The 27,872-nt window shown below is 37.2% G+C and overlaps 1 protein-coding gene across 1 annotated transcript; it reads right to left on the reverse strand.

Annotated features, from left to right (window-relative positions):
* On the reverse strand, positions 1-27,872 carry ZBTB11 (zinc finger and BTB domain containing 11). Its single transcript, XM_037131625.2, has 11 exons — positions 27,345-27,872; positions 22,227-22,462; positions 21,364-21,595; positions 13,792-14,630; positions 13,368-13,547; positions 9,573-9,818; positions 8,268-8,412; positions 6,741-6,858; positions 3,043-3,201; positions 2,765-2,940; positions 1-2,226 (listed from the first exon to the last, which is right to left on the reverse strand). The coding sequence occupies exons 1-11, from the start codon at positions 27,652-27,654 to the stop codon at positions 1,709-1,711; spliced, it is 3,159 nt and encodes a 1,052-aa protein (XP_036987520.2). The 5' UTR covers positions 27,655-27,872; the 3' UTR covers positions 1-1,708.

Genomic DNA, 27,872 nt, shown 5'->3' on the forward strand with positions numbered 1-27,872 from the left:
TTTTAAACAAGAATCAACATCTTTTATTTACATATTTATAACATACATTAATGGCCTTATACAAGTAACTAAATCCAATAACAATGGTGAGGATGGAACATAACAGACATAATTCCCTGTTTTAGTCAGGTTGAAATATTATACATTTTTACTAACTGAAAGATACAATAAACAAACAGCCATTATAGACTTATACACTGTATGTCAATTCACTTAAAATTGAAAGTCAGCCACACAGCTATTGAAAAAATGGGAAATTTACAAATGAAAATATTGCATACAAGTACTTGCATGCAAGTATAATGCATGCATGGCATCACATTTATTCTTTATCTATTAAGCCACTTTTAAAGTAAACTGGAATAAGTATCTCAATGATAATATGTACATCAAGGCACATTATTCTCTTGTGCTTTAGGAATGATTTACATGTAATATGCTTATATCCTAATTTTATACCTTATAATACTTTTCAATACTTAAAAGTTTAATTTTAACAATTACAGCTTGAATGATAGTTTCCCAGAGGAGAGAAATGTGACATATCCCTATGCTTATTCTGAAAATCAAAAAATTAGATAGCTTAAGGAGGTGGGAATTAAAAAATCAAACATACTAATTAATATAATTTAATTCTCAGGTAACTCTTTAAAATAATTTACTTTCAACAATTTGATAGATCATAATTAATTTAAGTAGCATACTATAATGAGGGATGAATTGAAGACTTTTTAATATTCTGAAATTACTTGTACAATTATATGATATCCACAGGACCACTGTAGATGTCTGTATTATAATCCTATTTCTAAATTGCAGTTTTGCAACAAAATGAACAATTAAACATGATACAAAAAAGCAAAACAAAAACACAATTTAAGAAAACATGATACAAAAGCTGCAAATATACCAAACCTAGTTTTAATTTGTTACTTTTTCAGCAAAAGAACGAGATTCTTTCCACCCCCATCCTCCCATGTATTGCCCTATGTTATCAAGGAGAAATTTCTCATCAACAGTACTTAATAAAAAGTGTTCTTTGCGTATGGTCTATTTCCTTGCCTTGAAGAGATAGTACAGTAAGGCTTTAATAGGCATTTCATGCATTTTAATGGCATATTTAAAATCAGCTATTCATTTAAGGGTTTCCTATATAGATAAGTATATTGTGCAAACTTGATTACAACACGTAACTCATTAAGTGCATTAAAATAAAATAAAGAATCCCTGACTTATAAGGACTTAAAATAAATAGTAAGTCAAGAACCACAGATGTGAAGCATTTAAAAAATGTAATGTATCTATGCATCCTACTAAAATGCTTTATATTAGAATTTTTTTAATCCATAAAAGGGCAAATGAAAAGAAAAGCCGACTGGTACACAGCCTTTTAAATTCAAAGTGTATAATAATGACAAAATATTAATGAAACTGTACAGTTTTTCCATTTAGTACGGTCCTTTACAAACATTAATTCATAAAAAGTATACCATGATAAACCACTGCCATCAAACAGGTTTGTTTTCAATTTCTTTACAGTAAATGCACTGTAGGCCAAACCATTCAGAAATGTTAAAACATCATCAAACAGCCCAGAGTCTTGAAATACAAACTCTATACAAAGAGTCGCACACATAGTATTGTAAACAAACATTCTGTGAGTTCAGTATACATGAGATGTCACTTTTTAAAATCTCCATTACTACAGTCATTCTGCTTCTGAAATATGTGCCACCTCTACTTCAACAGTTTGAATAGCTTCTGCAACTTCGGATAATTTCTGTCCTTGCTGTTGTGCCAATACATAATTAACCACTTGCATAATACTTTGGTCAGAAAGTGTAGATACTGAAGGATACTCTTCAGTAGCTGCAACAGCTTCAAGAGCTTCCATAGTTTCTCCTGTCACTACCACAGTCTCAACTTCTTGAGGACCACCGCTTTCTTGTTCATGCATGTCTGCTGTTAAGATGCTAACAGCATGCTCCACTTGAGTTCCTTGGTTATGAAACTGAAGGGTATCTTTTTCCAGCATAATTTTGCAAGGCACATAATCTCTGTGAAATTTAGTCATATGTTTTCGGAGTGTTCGAGCATCTATGTAGGCCTCACTACATACAGGACACACATAGGGCCGTTCCCCAGTATGTGTTCTGACATGGCGTTTTAGAGATCGGGCATCAGCCCAAGCTACTCCACATGTTAAGCATTCAAATGGCTTAACTCCTATTAAAAAAAAAGAAGAAAAAGAGAGGTGTGTGTGGTGAGGTGCAAGTATCAAAATATATTAAAGTTGCCTGGTAAGTAATGCTTTTCTTTAAATACAGTAGCTCATAGCCCTTTCTACCTTGATTATAGCAATCTTTTATTTAGGACCTAATGGTTAGCAAAAACCAGATTTTGCACCACAGTCTCTCTAAAGATGTGCCCATTAGAAGTTGCTGAGGGGCAATTCTGAGTTTCTGTGCATAGTCTTGCTTAACCTTCACAGCATTCCTATAATCCTAGGATGAGAAAACAGGCTCCACATAGTTCATAAAAATGTTGATAGAGAATACTAAGCTCACTAAGTCAAGTACTCAGGTTCAGAATCACCTCTATCCCTTGAAAACAATCTTCAATATGGAATACATCTCTTATACCAAGAAAGGTGAAGTAACAAGCAAGAGGGCTGATAAAGAAAGAATCCTACTGGATTGCCTTTTATTCTCCATATACTTATCTATAATATAAAGCTATATTATATGATACTAAGTATAGTTACCTTCATGATTATTCATGTGTCTCCTATACTCTCTCAGCTGAGTGAATTTTCTTCCACATCGTTCGCACACCCGTTCCAGGTTTTGCTTTGCTCTTCCTTTTTTCCCATGGGTAGCTTTCTTTACATGCCTTCTGAACAATGCTTTTTCATAAAATTCTTTGCCACATATATTACATCTAAAATAGGAAGAAAAAACCTAAAAGCATCAGTATCTGTAAGAAATAATCCAAGTACATATATATCTCAATTAAGTTCAGATCCTCCTCGAATTTACCCACCGGTAAGGCTCAGTGACAGAATGAGACTTCACATGGGAATACCAGTCTTTCTTCCAACTATAGCACTTATCACAAAATTGGCACTGGAATGGCTTCACACCAAGATGTTTGTTCATGTGCTGGCGAAGATCTCTAGCTTCAAAGAAACTTTTTTCACATCTGCAATAATAAAATCCAATCACCCAACTGGATGATCTTATTCTTTTAAAACAAGTTCTCAAAAATTCAGTATATTCTTGGGTTTCTAAGTTCCAATTTAAAACAAAAGAATTTACTAGTATCCAATCTTGCAATTAGGCTGCAGGGTGTTAAGTTCTTTTGGCCCTAAACACTAGAAACATTTCAGAAAGAATCATGCAGATCTTCCAAAGGTTACTACACAGGACACTTACATTATCTCATCAGTCCCATCTGATCCCCCCTTTTTACCACCTCTCATTCTCTGTCTAGATATTGGGAGTAGGCCTTCCTTATTCTTGCCCATACGGATGGAGCAACTGACTCAGGCCTAAGTCAATCAGAATATAGCATCTCCTCGGCCATAGTGATTGACTGCGGGATGACCCCATGACACTCAGATTCAATCAGAGTAAACCTCAGGGCTTTTACAGGAAATACCAGAAAAGTGGCACAACGATTTGGGAGTTGAGAGAATATGAGGCTGAAAACACTGCCCCTGCCTTGTCCACATGGAACCTGAGACACCAAATGTTAATGAATCTGAATGCAGTTTAAATCATTCAGAGTCCTATACTTTACCTTTCATTCAAGCCAGTTTAGAGTTGGGTTTTTTTTTCACTTATAACTAAACATATATTAATAATGAACTAACTTTATTTAAAAATAAAACTGACCCAGTCAGGGCACATTCCTGGGTTGCAGGCCAGTTCCCTGCAGGCCAATTCCCAGCAGGGGACACACGAAAGGCAACCGTACATCGATGTTTCTCTCCCTCTCTCCTTCCCTTTCCCTCTAAAGATAAATAAATAAAATCTTTAAAAAAATAAAAATAAAACTGATTTCAGTTTTATTTTTAAGTAATTTCAGTTTTATTTGGCTGGGTGATATCAGCCAATATATAAAAGTAATAAACTCCTAAAGCCCATTTCTACACAAAAACAGTAGACAAATTGGCAAAAACTGTCAGAATCTATTTTACTGGAACTATGGAAAATAACTACATTTACAGTAACTAGGTGAAAGATCAAGAAAAAAAGTAGCTGAATCTCAGTAAGAAAGCTCTGTGGCATCTGAACTTATCCCCGGCCCCATCCCTACTCCTCAGTTCAGCAACAGCCATGAGGACAGGACTGCGTACTTCTCTGGGTTACTGGGGTCAGCGGACTTCATCTCAAAGAACGGTGGTTGTATTGGCTTGGCCAAAAAAGTTTGGGTTTTTTTCCCCATAAGATGGCTCTAACAGCGCTTCGTTGTTTTTAACTTCATCCAAAACAATTTTGTTAGACTGTACTGTAACAGCTGTCATATCAGCGTACATTTAAAAAAACATCAAAATCAGCAAATTTTTTGTATAGTCATTTTAATACTGAGGATGGAAGAAAATACACATTCTCGGCATATTATGCTTTACTGTTTCAAGAAGGGTAAAAATGCAACTGGAACACAAAAAACTTGTGCAGTGTATGGAGAAAGTGCTGTGACTGAAAGAACTTGTCAAAAGTGGTTTGCAAAGTTTTGTGCTGGAGATTTCTTGCTGGACAATGCTCCACATTTGGGTAGACCAGTTGAAGTTCATAGTTTTCAAATTGAGACATTAATTGAGAACAATCAACATTATACAGGAGACTGCCAACATACTCAAAATATCCAAATCAATAAAGTTATTGGTAAAAATGAAAATGTGTTATATTTTACAGAAAAAACTAAATGGACTTTTCAGCAAACCCAGTATGTTTTGACCTGTCTGGTGACTTTTCTCAAGATCCCCTCAAAGAGCTTACTTTTATTTTACCTAACTCCCCTGGGGCCAAGGATTGGGAAAAAAGAGGAGTTGGGTAAAAACATTTAAAAGCAAATGTATTAACCACTGCCACCTGGGGCAAGGAATAATACCTTAGTACAAACAATATATAAACTAAATGCTTAGGAAGAAAGGCTGGGGAATAAAATGCTTTAAGGAATTGAGGCTCTGAAAAACTCTCACATACTCCCAGGAGTCTACAAGTCCACATACTCACTCAGGGTTGGGCACATGCTCAGAAGACCTGAAAAGGCCCTAAGCCCTCACCTCTGGCTGACTCTGCACAAACAGGAAGAGAAAGCCAAGGCATAGTTGTAAACTGCCTAGCTGAATGCTGAAGGCATTCTGGAATTAGAAAGTGGTAATGTTTGCACAACACTGTGAATGTACTAAAAACCACTGAATGGTACACTTTAAAATAATGAATTTTATATTATGTGATCAAAGAAATGATTTCAAGAGGCTTTGAAAAATAAAAAGAGGGAGAAAGAAAAGGAGTCTGAAGAACAGAGAAACTAGCAGAGGGCCCAGCACTTCAGAGAAACTGGCTAGAAAGAAACTGACCAGCACCAGGGAGCATTCTTTCCTACAGTCTCCATCCCTGGGTAACAACAGATTTGAAGAGTCTCTTGAAATCATTTTATTTATTTATTTATTTATTATTATTATTTTTTTTTGCAAAGGAAGGGTCAGGTTTGATGTCCTGGTCCTCAGACCCAGGCTGTCTAGCGCCTGACCATTCTCCGTGGCCCTGCTGCTCACTCTGGTGGCAGCCATCCCATTATCTTTGGGTACCGGTTCCACATCTGGCTCCAGCTTACCCATATAGAGGGAGACAGCACAGGTCTAGAGCAAGCCAGCAGCCAGCATGGTGCCCATACCCATGGTTGCATCCCCTAGCAAGATCTGCTTGGGTCCCCATGGTGCTGCCAGGCCCACCATGTAGGAGGTACACCACCTTATACTGGGCACAGGCCACCCAGCAGGAAGAAGCCACAGACAGCTTCCTGACCCATATTACTCTGAATAAAGGAGATGACCCCGATGCGGGATGCCAGGAGGCCTTTGGAAACCACAAGAGGAAGACTCTGTCTCACTAGCCTTCAGAGGAGTCAGGCATCCATGCAGTACAGCTCAGACATGAGGGAGCAGGGGTGGGGGGCACGCAGGAAGGGGTCTGAGGCCATGGTAGGAGGCAAAGGACCCCAGAGCACCCTGGCTTTTTGGACAGAAGCAGTGTGCCTCCCCCGTCCAAGCGTATGTAGTCAGGCCAGGCAGCAGGCCTAAATCCTTTTACATGAGTGATATGTATGGTATGTGATTTATATCTAAAAATCATAAATAGAAACATCTAGAAGAAAAAAGTGATTAAAATCAAGAATAAACAAAGAACAGTTTAATATTATTTTCAAATATTTTCTTCCCCCCTGCAGCTTTATCAAGGTATAATTGAACCATAAAACTTAAAGATATTTAAAGTGTACATGATGATGATTTATAAAATATTCCCTCCATCCAGTTAATAATCACAACCATGTCCTCAGATATGTGTGTGTGTGTGAACATTTAAGTTTTACTCTCTCAGCAAATTTCAACTATATAATACAGTGTTATCAACTATAGTCTCTGCAAATATTTTCCTTTGAAAACAACTTTCAAACAAACGTAGTACAAACATAAGAAAATCAAGTGAATATTTCACATATTAAATACTTACTGAGTACAATGATAGCCTCGAACCTCAGGCTTTGGCTGGTGTTTCTTTAGGTGCTTGCTGAGCCCAGAACCCCTGTGAAAAGACTTTCCACAAACTGAGCAGTGGTACTTGGACTCTCCTATAAAAATAAAACCATGCCACAAATCCAGTAATCAGATACTTTTCAAACAGAATATTTTGTCATATTTCACCTTGCTATTTTATGAAAGGGACATAGAAGCTGTAACATTTGGTGGCCCCTTCTAAGAATAACAAGAAACCATCTCAAAATCCCTATTTGGTCTTAACTATAGTGCAAACAAAGCTGCTACTGCCCAAAGAATGTGATACACTTGCATAATCAACCAGATTATAATAGTAAGAGTTGAATACAAGATCTACAGTAGATACCTACCCATCAGCCATTTTCACATAACTGCTTTATTTGAAAGTATGTGTGAAATAAAAATTTTAATGAAAGTATAAACCACATATCATGTTAACAGTTATATTTGCCTACTGTTTAACTTTTTAAAACCATGACCATTTCTTTAGGTGCCTCGAACTAAATTATACACAATCTAATATTCAGTACACATTTTTCTATACTGAGGGAGACAATGACTATTTTTACACAAATAATCTAAGGCTAGATTTAAGAACACCTTTTAACTTTCATTAACAAAAAAGACCCTGCACATATAGCCACCAGTATATTAATATAATTTCTGAAATAACCACAATAAATCAATATAATAGTAAGTTAACAGTATATATTATGTACAGAGTGGGGCAAAAGTAGGTTTACAGTGGCTCACATAAAACATAATACAATTAACAATAAAATGACAGCAAACTCACAATTATTAACAACCACACCTAAAACAAAAACAAAAGCAAACTAAGCAAACAACTAGAACAGGAACAGAACCACAGAAATGGAGATCACATAGAGGGTTAGCAACAAGAGAGTGGAAGGGGGAGAGAGGGGAAAAAGGTACAGAGAATAAGTAGCATAGATGGTAGGTAAAAAATAGACAGGGGGAGAGTAAGAATAGCATAGGAAATGTAGAAGCCAAAGAACTTATATGTACGACCCATAGACACGAACATAAAGGGGGGAGGAATGTTGGTGGGAGGGGATGTGCAGGGCAGAGGGGAGTGAAGGGGGGAAAATGGGACAACTATAATAGCATAAGCAATAAAATATATTTTTAAATATCAAAGTAATGAAAAAATAATAAAAAATTTAAATATTTTATTTATTCATTTTTAGAGAGAAGGAAAGAGAAGGAAACAAGTATCAATGTGGGGTCACCCCTCATGTGCCCCGTACTGGGGAACTGGCCACAACCCAGGCATGTGCCCTGACTGGGAATTGAACCGGCAACCCTTTGGTTCGCAGCCCATGCTTAATCCACTGAGCTACACCAGCCAGAGGTTATAATACAATTATTAATACAAGAATAAATTCTGTTTTGTGTAGTCACACTTGTAAACTCTCTTTTGCCCCACTCTGTAATTACATCAATATAAATTTCTCATTACCTGTGTGAATACTCATATGTTCTTGAAGACTCCGTTTGGTAACAAATGACTTAACACACAGTTCACACTGGAACTGCTTCTGTGATTGATGGAGACTCTGGTGTAATTTTAGACCATGCTTGTAGATGAAAGTCTTTCCACAGACCTAAGACAGCATAGGTGTTTAAACCAGTAAAACAGAAAAGGAGATGGGAGCTGTTTCTGAATGAAGACAGAGAAACCTGTATGCCATTTTAAATAAAAAACTTAAATTATAAACAAAATAAAGTGAAAGTTGAAACAAATGCCAAAGGTATTAACTGGTTGATCAAATATTGCTATTTTTCTTACAAAAAAAACCCTCAAACTGTCCTTGTGAGACTGGCAAACAGCACACCTTATATATTAAGAGACACGGGAACTCAATAAAAAAAATACTTACTTCCTGCTATAACAACTAGAACAGTGCTTCTCACACTCTCTGTTGTAGAACCAGATTTTTTTGCCCTCAATCCATTAGAGATTTTTGTTAAACACAATAAAAATGTCATAATAATGTCAAATTTCCACAACTGTTTCTAAATGCTTATTCTCCATTTCTGTACTTATCTTCCTTAGACCATATATTTTGAGCATTGCTACACTAGAAAACCAAAGGCCCAATGAATACTTAGTTTTTAAATTTATGAATAAAATGATACTTCGGGTTTGGCTTCTAAATTATTGAGGGGAGGGGGCAGTAGGGCAGTGAGTGACAGCTGACCCTATGTTGACAACTATTGCATCTGGATGAAGAGTACATGAGGATCTAATCCATTCTCTTACATTCTATCCTCACATAACAAAAACAAAGAAAACAAAACAAATGAAAGAGAATAGCTCAAAGCTGGCTAATCACAGGATTCTTCACTGAGGAGTCGTATTTCGGCATTTAGGTACCCTTAGTCCTTAGCTCTAGAGAAGAATACATAATTTAGGCAGGATTTTTGCTAAGGAGATTTGTTTAAAGCCCTGGCTTCCTTTTGCATCCAGGTCAATCCTGCTGAAGGTTAAGGAATGACTGGGATGATTCTTACCCAGTACATCTGAATCCTAATAAGTTTCATTAATGTCCTAAATAGATTCATTTCAAATTATAATAAATTAAACAGCAGATTTAGAACAACTGGAAATCACCCTTTACCCAAGCAACAAACTAGAAATGTTGAATTCCCTGTGATATTTTAGAAGTATAAGGGTGACCCTTACTCTAGTAAGAGTCAAACAGTCTTAAGACCACTTAATTTCAATCTTCTTTATATAACAAAATAAATGTTATGGCTTTACCTGACATGCATGTGGCTTTACGCCAGTGTGCTTTAACATATGTATTCGAAGAGAATATAATTTAGGTAACGTCCTTCCACATATGGAACATATAAATTCCCGTTTGGTTCTGCCCTTCTCAGGCGATGGTCCTGATGCCTCATTAGATGTAGAACTGGAAGACGATGAAGTGGGTGCAACTTTTCTGGTATGTCGAATAAGGTGTGCCCTCAAGGAGGCACTGTACTGAAACTGTTTTTTACACAACTAAAAGAAAAAGAAAAAGTAAAAGTAAATAAAATTGTCTAAATGTAATTTCTTTACAAATGTTAAGTAAAACTTGACTCATAGCTCACTTTTCCATTATTTTGTTACAATGATATAAACCAACAAACACATACATTATACAAAGACAATATGGTAAATACCAGATTATAAAGATGAAAGGGATAAGACCCAGGCCCCTACTCTAGAGAGGTTTATAATCCAGCCACAGAAACAGGATCTACACATTAAAAAAGAAGCATTAATCTAAGCAGTAAGGAAAGGCTTCATTGAGGAAGCTGGGTTTGTCTTGAAGGAATAGTAAGACACAGATGAAGACAGAAGAATGCTATCATTATAGGAGTATTAACAGTTGTTAGGTGGAGCAAAAATAAGAGCTGGAAAAAGTAGAAATAAAAAAGTGATAGTCCGCCCTGGCTGGTGTAGCTCAGTGGATTGAGCATGGGCCTGTGAACCAAAGGATTGTGGTTCAATTCCCATTCAAGGCACATGCCTGGGTTGCAGGCCAGTTGGGGGGGGGGGGCCAGGGGGCATGAGAGACAACCATACATTGGTATTTCTCTCTCCTTCCCCTCCCCTCCAAAGATAAATAAGTAAAATCTTAAAAAAAAAAGCGATAGTCCTTGGATTTGTCCTGTAGTTGCTGAGCATTCATGAAATCAAAGTTATACATGCTAATCTACAATACTTGTTTTTAATAAGTGAAACTTGTCTCTTGGTCCATTATCTCTTCTACTTGTTTGTTTTTTGGCCCGCTCATGATGCTAAGTAGCAGGTATAATGGACAATGATGCTTTCCTTTGCCCCTCACTCCCTACACATATGCAAACCCTTCCCATTACTCTACTTTCTCAATGTTAAAGTTATATCATAAGTTTGATTAGCTCCATTTAAATGTTTATATTATCTGGATGATGTAAATGTTATTACAGCTGGATCCTATGATACACTATGATTCTCTTTCCTTTCTTTTTGTTTTCAGTTTTTTTACTTTTTGTATTCACTTCTAATTCATCACCAAACTCTTTCCTTAGCTGTCTACTGAGAGGAGATTTAAAACACATCACCTTATGGGGCATCTCTATCAAAGCATTATACCTTGTTCCAACCTGGGCTGGTTGTTTCCTACGTTGTTTCCTACACTTGGTCTCTGGACGTGGACCCCCCGTTTCCCATTTCCTGACTTACTTAAAGTAGAATACCTCCGCCAACAGCTTCCTAAGAAAGGAAACTTGGGAGGTAAAACTTTCCAGACCTTGCATGTCTGAAAATGTACTTACTCTAACATCACAAATAATTGTGATGGCTATAGATTCCAAATTAGAAATCACTTCTCTTTTCTATACATCCTTATACCTGATAAATTGCTTGCCCTCCATTTAGCTCTTTTTCTGGAGCTTTGTCCTGTTCTTTCTTTGGGGGCATGTTTCTTTGTCTCCCCATTTTGGCTGCTTCTTTGCATTGATGTCTATATATATGAGGCAGATCTGCTATGACTCCCAGTCTTAGTAGGATAGCCTTATTCAGTCGGAGTTCTGTGGGACCCAGTGGTACAGTCTTCTTGATCACTTGAGCTGGGAGTTCCTGGGTGTCCCTGTTGTAAGTGAGTCTTGATTGCTACTGGCTCCTTCCTGCAAATTTCAGGACCCGGTGCCTTTATCTTCTAGCTTCCATTGTTGCTGCTGAAAAGCCTGAAGCCATTCTGACCTTAACACCCTTTCTATGAGACTGACCAACTTCTTTCTACCTTGCAATTCTTAAGAAATTTTCTTTGTCCCTTGATTCTGAAATTTTATAAAAGACCCTGATATATTGCCCTGGCTGGTGTAGCTCAGTGAATTGAGTGCAGGCCTGTGAACCACACTATCGAGGTTCACGGTTCGATTACTAGTCAGGGCACATGCCTGGGTTGCAGGCCAGTTCCCAGCAGGGGACTCACGAGAGGCAACTACACATTGATGTTTCTCTCCTTCTCTCCTTCCCTTCCTCTCTAAAATTAAAAAAAAAAAAGACCCCGATATAGATTTATTTTCATCGATGCTTATGGGCATTCAACCTGCCTTACAAAAAAAGAAAAAGATTTTATGTATTTTCAGAGAGAGGGATAGAGAAACATCTATGTGAGAAACATTAATCAGTTGCCTCCTATATATGCCCTGACTGGGGACCATCAAACCGACCATCCAGGCATGTGCCCTGACTGGAAATCAAGCTGGCAACCTTTCGTTTTATGAAACGATGCCCAACCAACTGAGCCACACTAGTCAGGACTCAACCTGCACTTTAAACAAGAAAACTATTCTTAGGCTGTGACAATTTTCTTTATTACATCAATGATTTCCTTTTCTCTATATTCTGTTTGGAATTATGCGGATATTAGATATCTTAGATCAATCCTCTAAATTTCTCTCACTCCCATTTCTAACTTATCTTTTTGCTTTATTTTCTAAGAGATTGTCAATTCTATTTCCCAACTTTTCTGAGATTTTTATACTTATTATTCCTAAAAAGCTCTGCTGTTCTTTTATATCTTACCTGGTTATTGTTTCATTGATGTAACTTTTTATTTTTATCTGATATAAAATCGTTATTTGTTGGTTTGGTGGTTTTTGTTTTTTTTAAAGCTTTCCTCTTTGTGCATATCCTTAGATTCCTCAAATTTGCTTTTTCTTCTTGAAATATTTATCCTGAGACTGATTATTGCTGATGTCTATTCATACATTGTAATAAAAAACCTGATTGGAATTTCTGTGTAATTGGAGGAGTGGATTGTCAACCACAGGCTTCAGTCAGCACTTATCTTTAGGTCTTTTGTTTATGGGCTTTGGATTTCTCATCTCTGAAAAATCTTTTTGCTTTAGATTAAAGATCTGACTGTTAACATGCTGGGCTTGATTAGGAAAAGACAACTTGAGAAGTCTCAACATTCAGTATGCAAGATTTTACTTTTCCTTGTTTTGGGTATAGTGCATTCACCCTCTCTGTGCGCAGTGTTCCCCACAGCGATTACAATTTTATCTTTTCTACAGAGTAAAGGATGTCTAAGGAAGACATCCTTTGTCTAAGGAAGTGTTGGTGGGGACTTAACTGCTTCTTTAAAAGACTTTCTAATGACCAGACTCACTTTTAAGGAAGCTAGTAATACTAATTCCTGAGCTGTTTGGTAGTTCTCCAATACTATTTCGACTGATGCTTAGCTTTCCCCACTGAAAGTCTGGCAATTAGCCCTTTTAAATCTACGGAAATCATATATTACATCTATGTATCACAGTCCAGCATTTAGTTGCTAGGGTCTCCTCTCCTGTTCTCTTTGAGCTTATATTTTTTTAATTATAATTTCATTGTTTTCTTACTGGTATCAGGGAGAAGGAGAGATATATCACTAAAGGAAATGGCAAAAGTCAGAAGAAGACTACCTCTTTGGAGACAGAGACAAGAGAGAACACAAATGGCAGAATAACAGTGAAGCAATAAATCAGATTCTATTTATCATGAAGTTAGAAAGCTTCAATTAGTTTTCCAAATGCTTACCGGACATTTGTAATCTCTGGCTCTTTCATGTTTCAGTGTGTGCATTATCAGTGTGTATCTTCTCTGAAAAATCATTCCACATTCCCCACATTTATGAGATGCTTCTTCTTCAGTATTTTCTTTAGCATCCCTTTTTGGCTGTTTCATCTTTTTTCCTCTTTGAACTAGTTTCTGGGCTACCTAAATAAGGGATAAAAAACACTATCTAAGAAAATATAATCATTTTTATTTTTAAGTCATGAGTCATAAATATTGCAAATTCACATTACCTTACTAATACTGGTATTTAAACATTAAGTTGCTTTCCTGTACCTATCCCACTTCATTACAAAATGATTTCCACCACAGGCATAAGTTTATCAGTTTATCAATAGAATGCTTTCGAATTAAGGCTAAAACTACAAAGGTCAATTTTTCTTCATACCTGTTGAACTGCTGACTTGGGAATGGCTTTCCGTTTCTGCAGCTTCTTCTCCATTCCTTTGTGCAGTCGGATGTATCCCCCTTCGTTAATAGAACGCTGTCGAAGCCTGCTTCTGTAAGTATCATCAGGGCCAAGGTCTATTTTTGCAACTAGATTTTCCGGATCTTTTAAAGATTGGCCAAGGTTCAGCCTATGCTCTGGAATTTCTTCATCACAGATATCCTCCACTGATATATCATTTCTCATATCAGTGTTTTCTGGAGATCTACTGATTATATTCTCTTTGGCAAGGTTAGGATAAATATTAGAAACTGTGCTATCTTTTTTGTTGTTTAAAGTTTCTAGTTCTGTCTGGTTGTTTTTTGTTACTATATCAACAGACTCCATTTCAGGATGAGAATCAGTTATACAGCCTACAGGTAAAGATGACAGAGTAGCTTCAGCCTCTGAAGAAACCTGGGGCTCAGGCTGTTGTCGTAGCTCTCCACTCTGTTCAGCCTCTGGCAATTCTCCATTCATCACTAGTACAATTTCACAATCCCCCAGTTCAGTAGATAAAGTTGTGGGGGCTCCCTCATTGTTAGCCACAGGAGGTGCTGTACCTCCATTCTGTGCTGGTAAATCCTGAGTAGATGCCACGGTTTGTACTTCACCCTTCTTATATACTGTTAGCTGCTTCTCTTCCATTAGTTTATGTACACTTTCACAGATTTCTAAAACTTCTGACATGAAAAGATGCCGAGCCAAGATGGCTACATCAGCCATACTACAGAAATCAAAACTTAGCACAGAAGTATAGGCAAATTCCAGTAAAGGAAGGAAGCTTGCTTTACAGAAACCTATATGAAACAAGATAGATGGGGACATAAAAGTCAAATCACCACTAAAACACCTTGTAAGAATAATTAATATACAATATAACAATATAAAGGCAAATATGACCATTTATTTTGCAATTAAATACCCTGGATTCGTTTTGTGTTCTGGTTGCTTATTAAGCCTTGACTAACTCACTTCTATGAGCCGAGTCTCTCAATACCTAAAATAGAAAATAATATCAGACTTACTACCTCAAAGAGTTGTTGTAAGGCAGTCATTTTCAAACTGTACTCCTTAGAACCCCGGGGGTTCCTCAAATTCCCCTCAAGAAACAGCTGCTGGAGAACGGAGGGTAAGAAAAGAGAGGGACGCAGGTGAGTAGGGCAGGGTTCAACCAACTTGTCTCCTAACCTCACTTCATAAGTATAGCTGTATATTTTAATACAAGTCCATATAAAAAAAATGATTGTGAACAAAGGTTCTACTACTAAAAAATTAAAAACAAGTTCAGAAAAAAATTTTCTATAAAGAGTCACATAAGTAATAGTGCAGGCCATAAGATATCTGTTGCAACTACTCAACTCTGTCATTGTAGCTAGAAAAAGTAGCCATAGACAACACATACACAAATAAGTGTGGCTGTGTTCAAATACAAGTCTATTTACAAAAAACAAGGGAAAGGAAAATTGGCCTTTGGGCTATAGTATGCCTAACCCTGGTCTAAGGAATGAAATAATTACTAATCATGTGATTACTAATTAGTAATTGATAATTACTTAAGAATTTATGTGAGAAAATAAGATCAGTTTATTTCTTTTCTAAGCTCTCAGTACTTTGCTTTCAAAAGCCATCTTAAATATTCACATAATTCTAAAATCAGAAAATTACAGTGACACGTCCAACTCCATTTTTATAACCAGTATAATTAAGATTTGATAGCTTTCCAGAATTTCTTTATAAAGTCAAGCAAATATTCATACTCTCTCTTCTTACAGTAGGCACGCCTTACTTTCAATATATAAAAATTTATCTTAGAGAGCTTTTATTAAATACAGAGAGCCAAAGCAACCTTTTAAAAACTTACATTTGCTGTGTTTTTCAGTTTTGGCTCAAGGTACATAAAATGTGGTTCTTTTACATAGGCAGACAGGATGGACAAGTATACAGGAAAGCCTTAACTGTGAGACACAATAGAACAGGGGTGTCAAACTTATTTTCATCGGAGGCCACATCAGCCTCATGGTTGTTTTCAAAGGGCCAAAATAATTTTAGGACTGTATAAATGCAACTACTCCTTAGCTGTTAAGAATTTTAAATTACATTCACCCTTTGAGGCTGATGTGGCCCCTGGTAAAAATGAGTTTGACACCCATGCATTAGGAGTCAGGTTGAAAATTGAGGGAACTACTCATCAACATTATCATCCTGGCTACTTCTGCCATTCCTATGAAGGCTATAAGTAATAGGCTGTAGCCACATTAATCTTACTACAAATTATGAGACCAAGTTAAATGAGCTTAAGGTAAGTAAGAATATTTCTTAAAAAAAAAACACCTACTAATATAATATTGTATTTTGGTCTTTTACCTAGTATTTTTCTAATTTCTAAGTTTGAAGTCATACAAAAAAATTTTCCATAAAGAACTAACTGCTCCAAATAACACTTTGAATATCTAAAACCGTTTTTACAAAGATAAAAGTTATGTTTTATTGTAAAATACTAAAAAACACACAAAAATAATAAAATAAAAAAACTACTCATAATCTTACTGCCAAAAGATACCAGATAGATAATTTGGGTATTCTGTTTTTACCTCTCCCCTTTTGATACACACATATACATACTTGGTATATATGTAAATAAAAATGAAATGGAAAATTTTCCAAGATGTAAAATCCTGGAGCTTTGTCATACACAACAATGTGAATATAGTTAATATTACTGAACTGTATGTACACTTAAGATAAATTTTATGCTGTTTTTACAAAAATTTTAAAAAGTTTTTAAATGGACAAAGGCTATAAATTTTTTAAAATATGACAAGTACTTCTACATCCGTCAGTAGAGTAGACTAAGAGGCCCTGAAGGATTCTAAAAATGCTAAATAAAAGTATTTAAAAATGTTATTTTAAATATATCAGTGCCCCACCAAATTAAGCTGGGTTTAATTTTGCACCTTGGTAGTCACAGAAGAACCTCAAGATGAGGATTTAGAGGTGTTCCAGATTGCCCTGCTTGGGTAGTTTAGTTGGTTAGAGCGTCATTCAGATATGCCAATGTTGTGCGTTTGATCTCTGGTCAGGGCACATACAAGAAACAATCAATGAATGCCTAAATAAGTAGAATAACAAGTCAATGTCTCTCTCTCTTTTCCTTCCTCTCTCTCACAAATCAATCAATAAAAAACTTTTGTCTACAGCCATACCGCCCTGAACGCGCCCGATCTCGTCTGATCTCGGAAATTAAGCAGGGTCGGGCCTGGTTAGTACTTGGATGGGAGAACCACTTCTGATATCAAAACATGACAGAACCAATTTGAAAAACTAAAACCACCCATGAAGGTAGATACAAATGTTTTAAATAATATTAACAAACCAAACAGCAATTTATACAAAAGCTAATATATCATGACTAAGCTAGATTAATTTCAAAAATGAAACCTGGCTCAACATCAGAAAATCAATAATTTCCCACATTAACAGAATGAGAAAAATAAAGACCGTCTTAATAGATACAGAAAAAGTATGTGGTAAGTCAACACACATTTAAGAGATAATTTCCTTAATGTTAACAGGGATGAAAGGTTATCTACTTAAAACATGTACTAAATAACACAGTTCATGGTAAAAACAACAACAAAAAAACCCTTCTTTAGAAATTAGAATCACATAAGTGAACCTTCTATCACCATTTCTATTTAACTGCTATTTTTTTAATGTCCTGGAGAACATTGTAAAGCAAGGGGGGAAAAAAGTTCAAACTATAAGGACTGGAAACGTAGAAACAAAAACATTACTATTAGTCATTACTTTATGTGAAATATCTCAGACCTCCAGATAAAGGTCTGAAGTAATGGAACTTATTAGTATTACTGTATATAAAATCAATATATACCAGAAATACATCAGAAATTATGTAATGTTAAGAAAATACTATAATAGCTTCAAAAAGTATAAAGTACCTTGAAATAATATAGCAAAAGCTATATGAGGCCTTTATTGGATAAATCTCTAAAACTTTATTAATTTGATATAATCTCTATCAAAATACATTATGTTCTTTCTGTGGAAGTTGAGGAGCTACTTTGACAGTTTATGTGGAATAGCAAATGGCAATGAATAACTAAGACTCACCTGAATAATAAAGGTGGGAGACTTTTATTATTATAAAGCTAAGGTAATTAAGACCAAGTGGTAAGAGTATAGAAATAAACAACCAATAGATTAGAGCAAAGCCTAGAATCAGCACCAAACACGCAGAGATTTGTTTTGTCTTTGGGTGAAAAGAGGATAGAGTTTTCACTAAACAGTTCTGAGACAAGTGATGATGAAAATGGGGGAAAATGGTATCAAACACGTATTTTACACTAACAAGAATAAATTCCAAATAGATTAAAATGTAAATATCAGCCCTGACTGGTGTGGCTCAGTTGGTTGGGCACAGTCCTGCAAAAAAAAAGGCTGTCAGTTCAATTCCAGTCAGGGCACGCGCCTGGGCAATGGGTTGGGTCCCCAGTCAGGGGGTTATGAGAGGCAGCCAATTGGTGTTTCTCTCTCACATGATGTTTCTCTCTCCCCTCCCCTCTCTTTAAAAATAAATAAATAAAATCCTTTAAAAAATTAAACATGAAAGAAAAACTACCAAAATTTAAGAAGACAATATATAAAAATACCTAAGTAGGAAAGAATTTTAAGTATAAACAACATAAACACTGAAATCAACTACATTAAGCTAGGTAATTAAAAAAACAGATGCGCATTTTTTTTTTTTTTTTTGCCTTGGCTGGAGAGACTCCCAGGGGTGAGTGCCATTCTGCAAGCCAAAGGGTTGCCAGTTCCAACTGGGTCCGAGCACATGTCTGGGTTGAGGGCCAGCTCCCTGGCTGGGGGTGTGTGAAAGGCAAGGGATCGACATTTTCTCTCACACATCAATATTTCTCTCCCTCTTTTTCTCTCTCCCTAACTCCCCCAAAATAAATAAAATCTTTTAAAAATACATGTACATTTTTAGCTCTGGATGGTGTGGCTCAGTGGATTAAGTATTGGCCCGCAAACCAAAGGGTCATCAGTTCAATTCCCAGTCAGGGTACATGCCTGCATTGCAGAACAAGTCCCCAGTTAGGGATGTCCAAAAGGCAACCACACACTGATGTTTCTTTCCCTCTCTTTCTCCCTCCCTTCCTCTCTATCTAAAAATAAATAAATAAAATCTTTTTAAAAATACACGTACATTTTTTAAATACTGTACGCACACTTTAAAATTTTTTTAGATTTTTATTTATTCATCTGAGAGAGAGGAAGAGATGGATAAAGCAAGAGAAAAAACACTGATTTGTTATTCCACTTATGTATGCATTCACTGGTTGATTCTAGAATGTGCCCTGACAGGGGTTGAACCCTTGGGACTATGCTCTAACCAACTGAGCTATCTGGCTAGGCTGTGCACACATTTTATAAACACTCTTTATGGACTTAATATTAAATCAAACAAAAATTGTCAATGTCTCCTTCACCTGTCATTGGTTTACATCATATTTGCTGAACAAACATAAAAATAAGCATATGGAATGAAGAATGAGTTATTTTTTTGAATACTGAGTCTGTATTGTAGTTATTTGAGGACAGACATTTAATTTGCTATAAAAAATTTGCTATGAGAAACTGGAAGAACATTCATACATTTCTTTTTGCTTCAGATCCATAAAGACAAAAAAATTCCAAAGCTAATGTATCAAAAAACTATACCTGTGACAAATTTTATTATTCAGATGGCCCAGTATAAGACATGTTTTCTCCTCTGAATTACCAAAACCAGAGAAAAGCAAACATCACTAATGTAGATTGTAATGCAACTCTGTGTTCCAGAAAAGTTTCTGTACGCCATTACATCCCCAGTTAGGCAAGCTCTTCACATGCAGTGGATGCTTAATAAATAAATTTTTAGTAACTATAAATATAAGGGGGGGGGGACCCTCAAAAAACAGAATTTACTTATAAAAATTTGTATATTACTCTTACATATTTAAACTTCAGTGACCTTCAAAGTCCTCTCCATTTGACGCAATACACCTATTGAGACATTTTTTTCAATGCTCAATACAGTTTCTAAACTCATCTATCTTGATGCCTTTCAGTGCTTCTGCCATTTTTTGTTTTTTTTGTTTGTTTCACCTCTTCCACAATGGCAAAACATTTCCCTTTAAGGACTTTTTTCACCCAGGGAAACAAATAAAAGTCACTTGGAACAAAATCCAGTGAATATGGTGGGGTATGGGGTTCATGCCATTTTTGGGGTACAGGATTCATGCCGTTTTTGGTCAAAACCTGCTGCACACTCAGTGTGGTGTGTGCAGGCGTGCTTGTATATCACCCATCATGAAATGGGCAAATACAATGAAAGAGTCTTCAAAAAAAATTCACTGAAGCCAAACAAGGCCTCTTCCAACAACACCAGCTGGCACACTGATACAGATGAGTTCCTAGAACACTCTCTTAGCAGGCAAAACCTGTACTACAAAGGTTCTGCCCCTCTGGGAAATATTCTTTCTGTTTGTTTGTCTGGGGGGGCTTTGTACATATACTGCTAAGAAAAAAATAAATGTATTTGTCTTTGAGAAGAAATAAGTTTAAAATTATAAGGTAGAAAAGTATCAGGTTAACTAGGTAAAGTGTTTGCATACTTGGATAAAGACTCTTCTGTTTCAGAAGATAAATGACACTTTACACAGTGAGGTCAGTAATTTAAGAGTTGCAGCAAGTTATATCATGAGAAATGGATAAACAAGGTTAGCTATTTCAATTCTTCCTAAATTCTCATTTATTGACTTCTAAGCCCTGATATAAGTTCCAGTAAGGCCAAAAAAGTCAAATTATTCATTTACAGCTAATAATAGAACAAAAGAAACAAAAAAAATTAACCCAAACCTAAAATTCTGATTATTCTACATTGACAATTTGATTATGGCACCTAATTAATTTTAATGATTAATCTTAAAAAACAAGAATCAGACCTATACAAGTGCTCTATAATTATAGGATCTACAACATAATGTATAGGCAGTAAATTTTTAAAGATTTTATTTATCTTTAGAGAGAGGGGAAGGGAGGGAGAAAGGGGAAGAAAGAAACAAGACTGTGAGAGAGAAACATCCATCACCAGTCTCTCGCATGGTCCCATCTGAGGACCTGGCTTGCAACCCAGGCATGTGCCCTGACCAGGAATTGAACCAGTGACCTCTCAATATGCAGAATGACACTCAGCCTACTGAGCCATAGAGTCAGGGCAGCAGTCAATTTTTAAATTACATAACTACTTAGTGTAATAACACTGATGTAGTTATGAATTTCTTGTTAAATTTTGAACACTGTAAATCCCACATATTCTTCTACTCCTACAACTGTCTCACCTAAGACGCAGCAATAGGAAATGACAGCCTTTTCCTTAAATCTCCCTTGGGAACCTTGCTAAAATACATACACACCTGTCTTGTATGTACTTACAAACAAAAAGCATGCGTATTAGAAAATTCTTACCAGAAAGATCCACCACTGCCTCATGACTGGAAATAGCTCCTTTCTCAATAAAAAGATCTCGAAAATATTCGCTATTAGCTGATAAAACAGATTTGTGAGCTTTGTATTCTTCTCCTTCAATTAACAAAGTAACATCACAGAACTGGTTGGAGAGTCTCTGTTCATTCAGCTGTTTTAAGACAGCCTGACAATGTTTTGGAGAAGAACGTTTCACCACTCCTTTTGTGTCAACCTATCAAAATGAGTTTGAGACCAAGAATTGTAATTACATATCATCTGTATTTCTACCCTTAAAAGACTTTAGAATAAGACACATCATTCCCTTTTAAAAGATGCAACTAATATAAAGAAATAACCTGATATTCTATCATTACTACCTACGTATTTAAATGAAAAGACATGTTGTTCTCACTCTTTTCTGCTATGTTCACTCTACTTGAAAACCTGTATTTCACTTCTTGCTGCCTCTTCTTACTAGAAATTAATAATGAACAAAACTGATACAGGCAAAAAAAAAAGACCCAGCCAGATTAATTTTACCTTGCTGCATGACTCAAAGGGTGCTTCCAGAAATGTATCCTACCAGTATCAACATACCATTAAAAAAGGAGAGAGGAGCGATTAACAAGTGACATTCTGAAGATTACAAACAATAGGAATATTTATGATTAATTAGGAGGCAATATTAACACACTTTTAGTGTCTATAACATAGTATATTACTTTAGACACAGACTTGCTTAACTCTTCAATGTCAGTGCCAATACTCAAGCAGTTTTAGTAATTTAAGGAAAAATTCACAAAGACTACAAATACTACTACACTAGTTACACATGTTAAAGTTGAATGAAAAGTTCCACTTACAAATACAAGTTCATGTTTAGATATTGGCTTCTTTTTTGTAGGCTTGGAGGCTGTATTTGGAGTTGAAGTAAAGTTGCTCAGGTCATCCTCTGATTCGTTACTTTCTTCTCCAGATTCAAGGTCTAGTCCCAATTCTTCCAACATTTCTGAAGTATCTGATATTGGACGGGAGCGATCTAGTTTCTCCTGGCATTTACTACATTGTTTAATATAATCTTTGACTTGCTTTAATATACCTACAATGGAAATAAAATTAATCAGTCACATTTAATACTGTTCTCATCTGAAAACTGAAGAATGTATTATATTGTTGATTATTTCCTTTGAGTTATACTTATGTATGTGCCAGCATATATGTGTAGACCCACACGTGCCCCATAAAGTACATAGAGGAAGTTCTTTAGAATTTAAGATACATTTTTCAAAGACATAAGGTTATAAATGATGGTTTCTTTCCATGTGAAGTAAATTGTTTCACTGTTTATTCCTGGTTATTCACTTCTTCATTGTCTGCCTATGTAGTACTGCCCATTTTCACGTGAGCTACACTCATTCATGCAATTAGGAACTACATGAACTTCAATATTCAACTGTTTTTGACCTTTAGAAACAGTGATATAATTGGCTCAAGCTAACACCTCTCCACCCTACCAACAGGCTTGACCATGCAATTTGCTTTGGTCAATGGATATGATGCATGCTATGTATGCTTAGAAGCTTAACAGGCTCTGTTTCCCATCAGTTCTCTGATCTTTGTCCCCTCTCAAAGAGCAACATGTTCCAGATGGATGCCATCCTCTAGCCTGAACTGCAGATGAAAAAAAGACAGGTGGTACCAATCTGTGACCCGAACAGGACTACAACCAAATCTTTTATAATCAGATAAAATAAATCTCATGTTTTTGAAAGTTTTGAGATTTTAGATTTATAAGAAATAACTTATTACACAACTAACAAAAGTTCAATGATACAAGCTATTCACAAAACCCTACTTTGAATTTCAACTTCCAACTCAGCATGTTGGGGTCAGGGTAAAGAGCAAGAAGGAACATTTTTTTATATATTGCAGGTCCTTGAATAACTTCGTCCTGTTCAATTTCGGTTTGTTATAACTTTGATGAGATTAAGAATGGAGTAGGAACGTAACTCTTATTTATATTAATTAGCCTATGGTAAAGTTTCTTTTCTTATACATCGTTTTGCTTCAAGTCACAAACTACAGAGGACATTAAATAAGAGCTTACTGTATACACACACACACACACACACCCATCATCCTTTTAAGTTAGAACCAGTTAATTATCATTTTACACACTGGGAGAATGAAGCCCTAAGAGGCAAGTAACTAGTCGAAGTCACACCTAATAAATTGCATATCTGGGCCCCCAGAAGCCATGTGATTTTCCATATATTATACTACTTACCCAGAAACACATCCCATGGCAGAAACTTCTTCCTCCCACAATGCCCAAGTAAAACAAAAATGAAAAGGCTCGTTAACTAGCTAAAATGACACAGAGGTATTTAAGTTCCTGGAAAGAGTTTCAAGATATCAAAATATACCAAGTTCCTTGCTTTCAACTTTCAGAGAACAGTCAAGCAGTATTTCTCAAATTATATGATGTCCCATACTTACAAAAAAGTATACACTAGACTAATAAATTTAGGAATTATATTGTCGTTTTAGACATATACAATGTATATTATCACATTAAAAGCTCTCAGTTCTACAGTAAAGAAATCTTTTTAACCTAGGAAGTTGCCAAATTTGTTTATTCACAGAATACCATTTTTTAGCAGATAACTTAGAAAATAATAGGTTAAGATTTAATACAACTTTCATTTAAAAAGGTATTTTATATATGCACAGATTTAGAGAGCAACACAGGTTATACTCTAGCATCTAAAAATATTAAAATCAAATAACAAGTCTATACCTGCATGGGGTATAATGAGTAGATTAAAAAAAAAACACAATAAAAAGTCTGAACAGATATATAGTTTACATTCAATTAACAGTAAATTGGTCCTGGCTGGTGATCAGTGGACTAAGTGCTGGCCCACAAACCAAAGGGTCATTGTTGGATTCCCAATCAGGACACATGCCTGGGTTGTGGGCTAGGTCCCAGGTAGGAGACATGTGAGAGGCAACCACACTGATGTTTCTCTCCCTCTCTTTCTCCCTCCCTTCCTCTCTTTCTAAAAATAAATAAATAAAATCTTTTTTTTTTTAGTGTAAATAGAGCCTTGGCTGGTGAGAGTCAATTGGTTGGGCATCGTCCCACAAGGCAAAAGTTTCGATACCAGGTTAGGGAACATGCCTAGGTTGCTAGCCTGGTCCCCAGTCGGGGTGAGAGCAAGAGGTAACCAATTAATGTTTCTCTCACACATTGAAGTTTCTCTCCCTCTCATTCTCCCTACTTTCCCCTCTAAATAAATAAACAAAATCTTTTAAAAAGAGAGTAAATGGAAAAGATGTTCATTTTTCTCTGTAAAAAAATGAAAAGACAGTCATTCTCTTTGTAAAAAAAAAAGAGTAAACAGGTTGGAATGCGGAAATTTTCTAAAGATGAATAGTTGTGATGGTTATACAATAATCTAAATGCATTTAATGCCATGATTTGTACACCTAAAATGACTAAAATGATAAACTTCATGTTACAGATATTTTACCATAATAAAAAATGAGTATGTGAATGGGTGAAAATGGCGTAAGAGAAGATACACACACACACACATAATTCTTAGTAAGAAACAGAAAATAAGTGCTGCTATAAAAATTTTCATGTCTGAAATAAATAAGACAAGAAGAGGCAGTTTTTTTCTAACTTTGATTGTATTTCTAAACATTTTACGATTCTACACAATTTAGTATATTCTGCATTCAGCACAGGTTTGATCAAACTATTAACTGGATGAGTTCAAATGGTACTAAAGAAACTACACAGAAGCATTTGGACAGAATGAAAAATAATAAATACTGCAAGAAAAGTGGTATGAATGTATGATAATCAATCAGCTGTCTCAAAAAAAATCACCCTATTATATTTTATAAGACCTTTAACTTGAGTGTTAGTGTTTTAATGGGATCGCTTTAAAAAAATATTTTATTTATTTCTAGAGAGAGAGGAAGGGAGAGAGAAAGGAAGGGAGAGAAGCATCAATGTGTGCCTCTCGTGTGTCCCCAACCGGGGACCTCACTAACAACTCAGGCATGTGCCCTGACTGGGAATCAAACCAATAACCTTTTGGTTTGCAGAATGACACCCAACCCACTGAGCCACACCAGTCAGAGTTAATGGTTCATTTTTCATCTACCTTTACATATGCAGAAATCTTACCTCCTAATTTACCCAGAGCTAAGAAGCTGAAAGAATCTGACTCAAGTTAACCACTCAAAAAACATCAATGTGTAAACATAGTTGATTTACTATTTTAAGATTGGGAAATTACTGCAAAGGGCTGAAATTACTTATGCAGCAAAATATGAATCCTCTAACTAGCTTTGTGACCATGGCCAAGTCTCTAAACCTCTCTGTGCCTGTGTGTCATCAACTGGTTCATATGTTAATATGTATAAGCACTTTTAACAGTGTCCGACACTCAGTAACTACTACACAAGTGTTTGTTAAATAATGCTTACTGGGCAACCTGTTTGGTACATTAAAAAAATAAAAATAAAAGGTCCAGGCACTGGCTAGGAAGCTCAGTTGGTTTGAGTTTTGTCCCAATAAGCCAAAGTTGTAGGTCTGATCAGGGCACATACAAGAAGCAACCAATGAATGAATAAATAAGTGAAACAAAAAATCGATGTTTCTCTCTCCACACTCCTTCCACTGTCTCTCTAAAACCAACTGAGTAAAAACGTTTTTTCAAATCCATATAAAACACCAAATTACCATTAAATGGTTCTTTATTCAGTAAAGGTTCAGAACAAAGTACAATGAATGACCTCAGTGGGTCGTCCTCTAATAAAATAACTTGAGGAACTGTTTCTCACTCCAGAGCAGGGTTTCTCAACCTCAGCAGCACTGACATTTTGGGCCACATGATTCCTGTAGTGGGTGCGGAGGGGGGTTGCGGGGGGCGGCGGCGGCGGCGGCGGCGGCGGCGATCCTACTCTGTGCATTGTAGAATGTATAGGAGCATCCCTGACCTCTACCCAACTAGAAGCCAATGCAATCCCATAGCCAGACGTCCCCTGAGAGGCAAAATCGTCCGGGGTTGAGAACCACTGCTCTAGAGATCTATCTACAAAGCTGAACAACTTGTTCCTGTAAGCTGTTCAAGAACCCCCTTCCTGTCAGCGTTAGAACACAATGACTATCCCCTGTTCACTGACCTCAAAGGCTCTTCCTCTCCTCCCCGAAACTGGTTCCTAAGGAGCAGAAAAACTAGAACTATACCTCCTGACTATAACAATCACAGTAACCATATTTAAACGCTTTTCACAGTATTAAAGGAAAAATATTAAAACACTCAAAACTAAGTGCATCTGCTATTCTTTACATTGAAATCTTTCATTAAAAATGAGGTTCAAGGTGACTGTTTCCACAGTTCCTCCAAATCACTGCTGCACATACATTATTCCTTGTTTACGTCTCAGTAGCACAATTTTAGGAATAGGGTACACGGGTACAGAGAAACTCAAACACACTGGACAAAACCCTAGAGCCACACACTGGAAAAAGGAGCCCAGGCTTTCGGCAGACACTCCTCCAAACCATTAGCACAACACTAAGCCTCCGCAAGCGCCGTCTGCAGCCCAGTAAGAAGGCGGGCCTTGCACTGCTCGCTAGTGCCGGCCCCACCCCGCGTCTGGCCCGCCCCCGGGGAAGCCCCCTTCGCCCCACCCCAGGTCAGGGCCCGCCCCCAGCTTCCCAGGGCTCCTTCCTGTGGGAAGTACGGCTCCTTTCCCGTCCCTCACCCTCTCGGCTCCGCCTGGCACCCGCTCCACCAACGAGCGTGCAGACTGGGACAGCGAAGGGCGTCCGAAAAACGGGGTGACGGACCCACAAACTTGCGGTTCTGCTAGCAGGCCCAGGCCCGCCTAAGTCATCGGGCCTTGCCTGCACAGCAAGCCGCCAGCCCACCCTCTGGCCATGGGGGAGATCCTACCTCGCCACCAGTACGTCTTGGACAAGTTGTGCCAGGTCTGATGCTGGGTGTGGTGAGTGCCGCCAGGGCCCAGGTGCGCCGCCTCGATGAGCCCCCAGCGCCGCTCGGTCTGCAGAACCACCTCCAGTTCCGCGAAGGTCTTGCGGTGCCTTTGCCGCCGCTGGTAGTACAAGGTCCCGTCGCGTACCACGTAGCAGGCGGCAGCCTTGCGGATTTTACGCTTGACATTGCCCTCTGTGCCCGGCGCATACGGCTCGCACTCGTTCGTCAGGTAGCGCAGTATGGCCCGGTAGCTTTCCTCGCTTGACATCGCTGACCCGGGCTCCCTGAGGGCGCCTGTCAGTGGCGAGGGAGGAAGACAGCGTCACTAGCTCCGGGCGGATGTACCAGCTGCGGCGACACTGTAGGGAGGAACGGCAATGCCTGGTGAGTGCTCTTCGACCGCACCCGCAACGTGAAGGGAAAACTAACGAGTTGGTAACTAGGGGGAACTGCACTTCTCCAGCGCACGGGATCCGCTGGCGACTG

The sequence above is a fragment of the Artibeus jamaicensis genome, unplaced genomic scaffold (genome assembly GCF_021234435.1).
Source record: "Artibeus jamaicensis isolate MK-2021 breed Jamaican fruit bat unplaced genomic scaffold, CSHL_Jam_final contig_558, whole genome shotgun sequence".
NCBI lineage: Eukaryota > Metazoa > Chordata > Mammalia > Chiroptera > Phyllostomidae > Artibeus > Artibeus jamaicensis.

Excerpts from the sequence above, each read along its gene's own strand:
- ZBTB11 (XM_037131625.2), bottom strand. The coding sequence starts at position 27,654 with ATGTCAAGCGAGGAAAGCTACCGGGCCATACTGCGCTACCTGACGAAC. Across the intron at positions 21,596-22,226 it reads CTAAACATGAACTTGTATTT|GTTGACACAAAAGGAGTGGT; the intron begins GTAAGTGGAACT and ends TCATTTTGATAG. Across the intron at positions 13,548-13,791 it reads CCAAGTCAGCAGTTCAACAG|GTAGCCCAGAAACTAGTTCA; the intron begins GTATGAAGAAAA and ends TCCCTTATTTAG.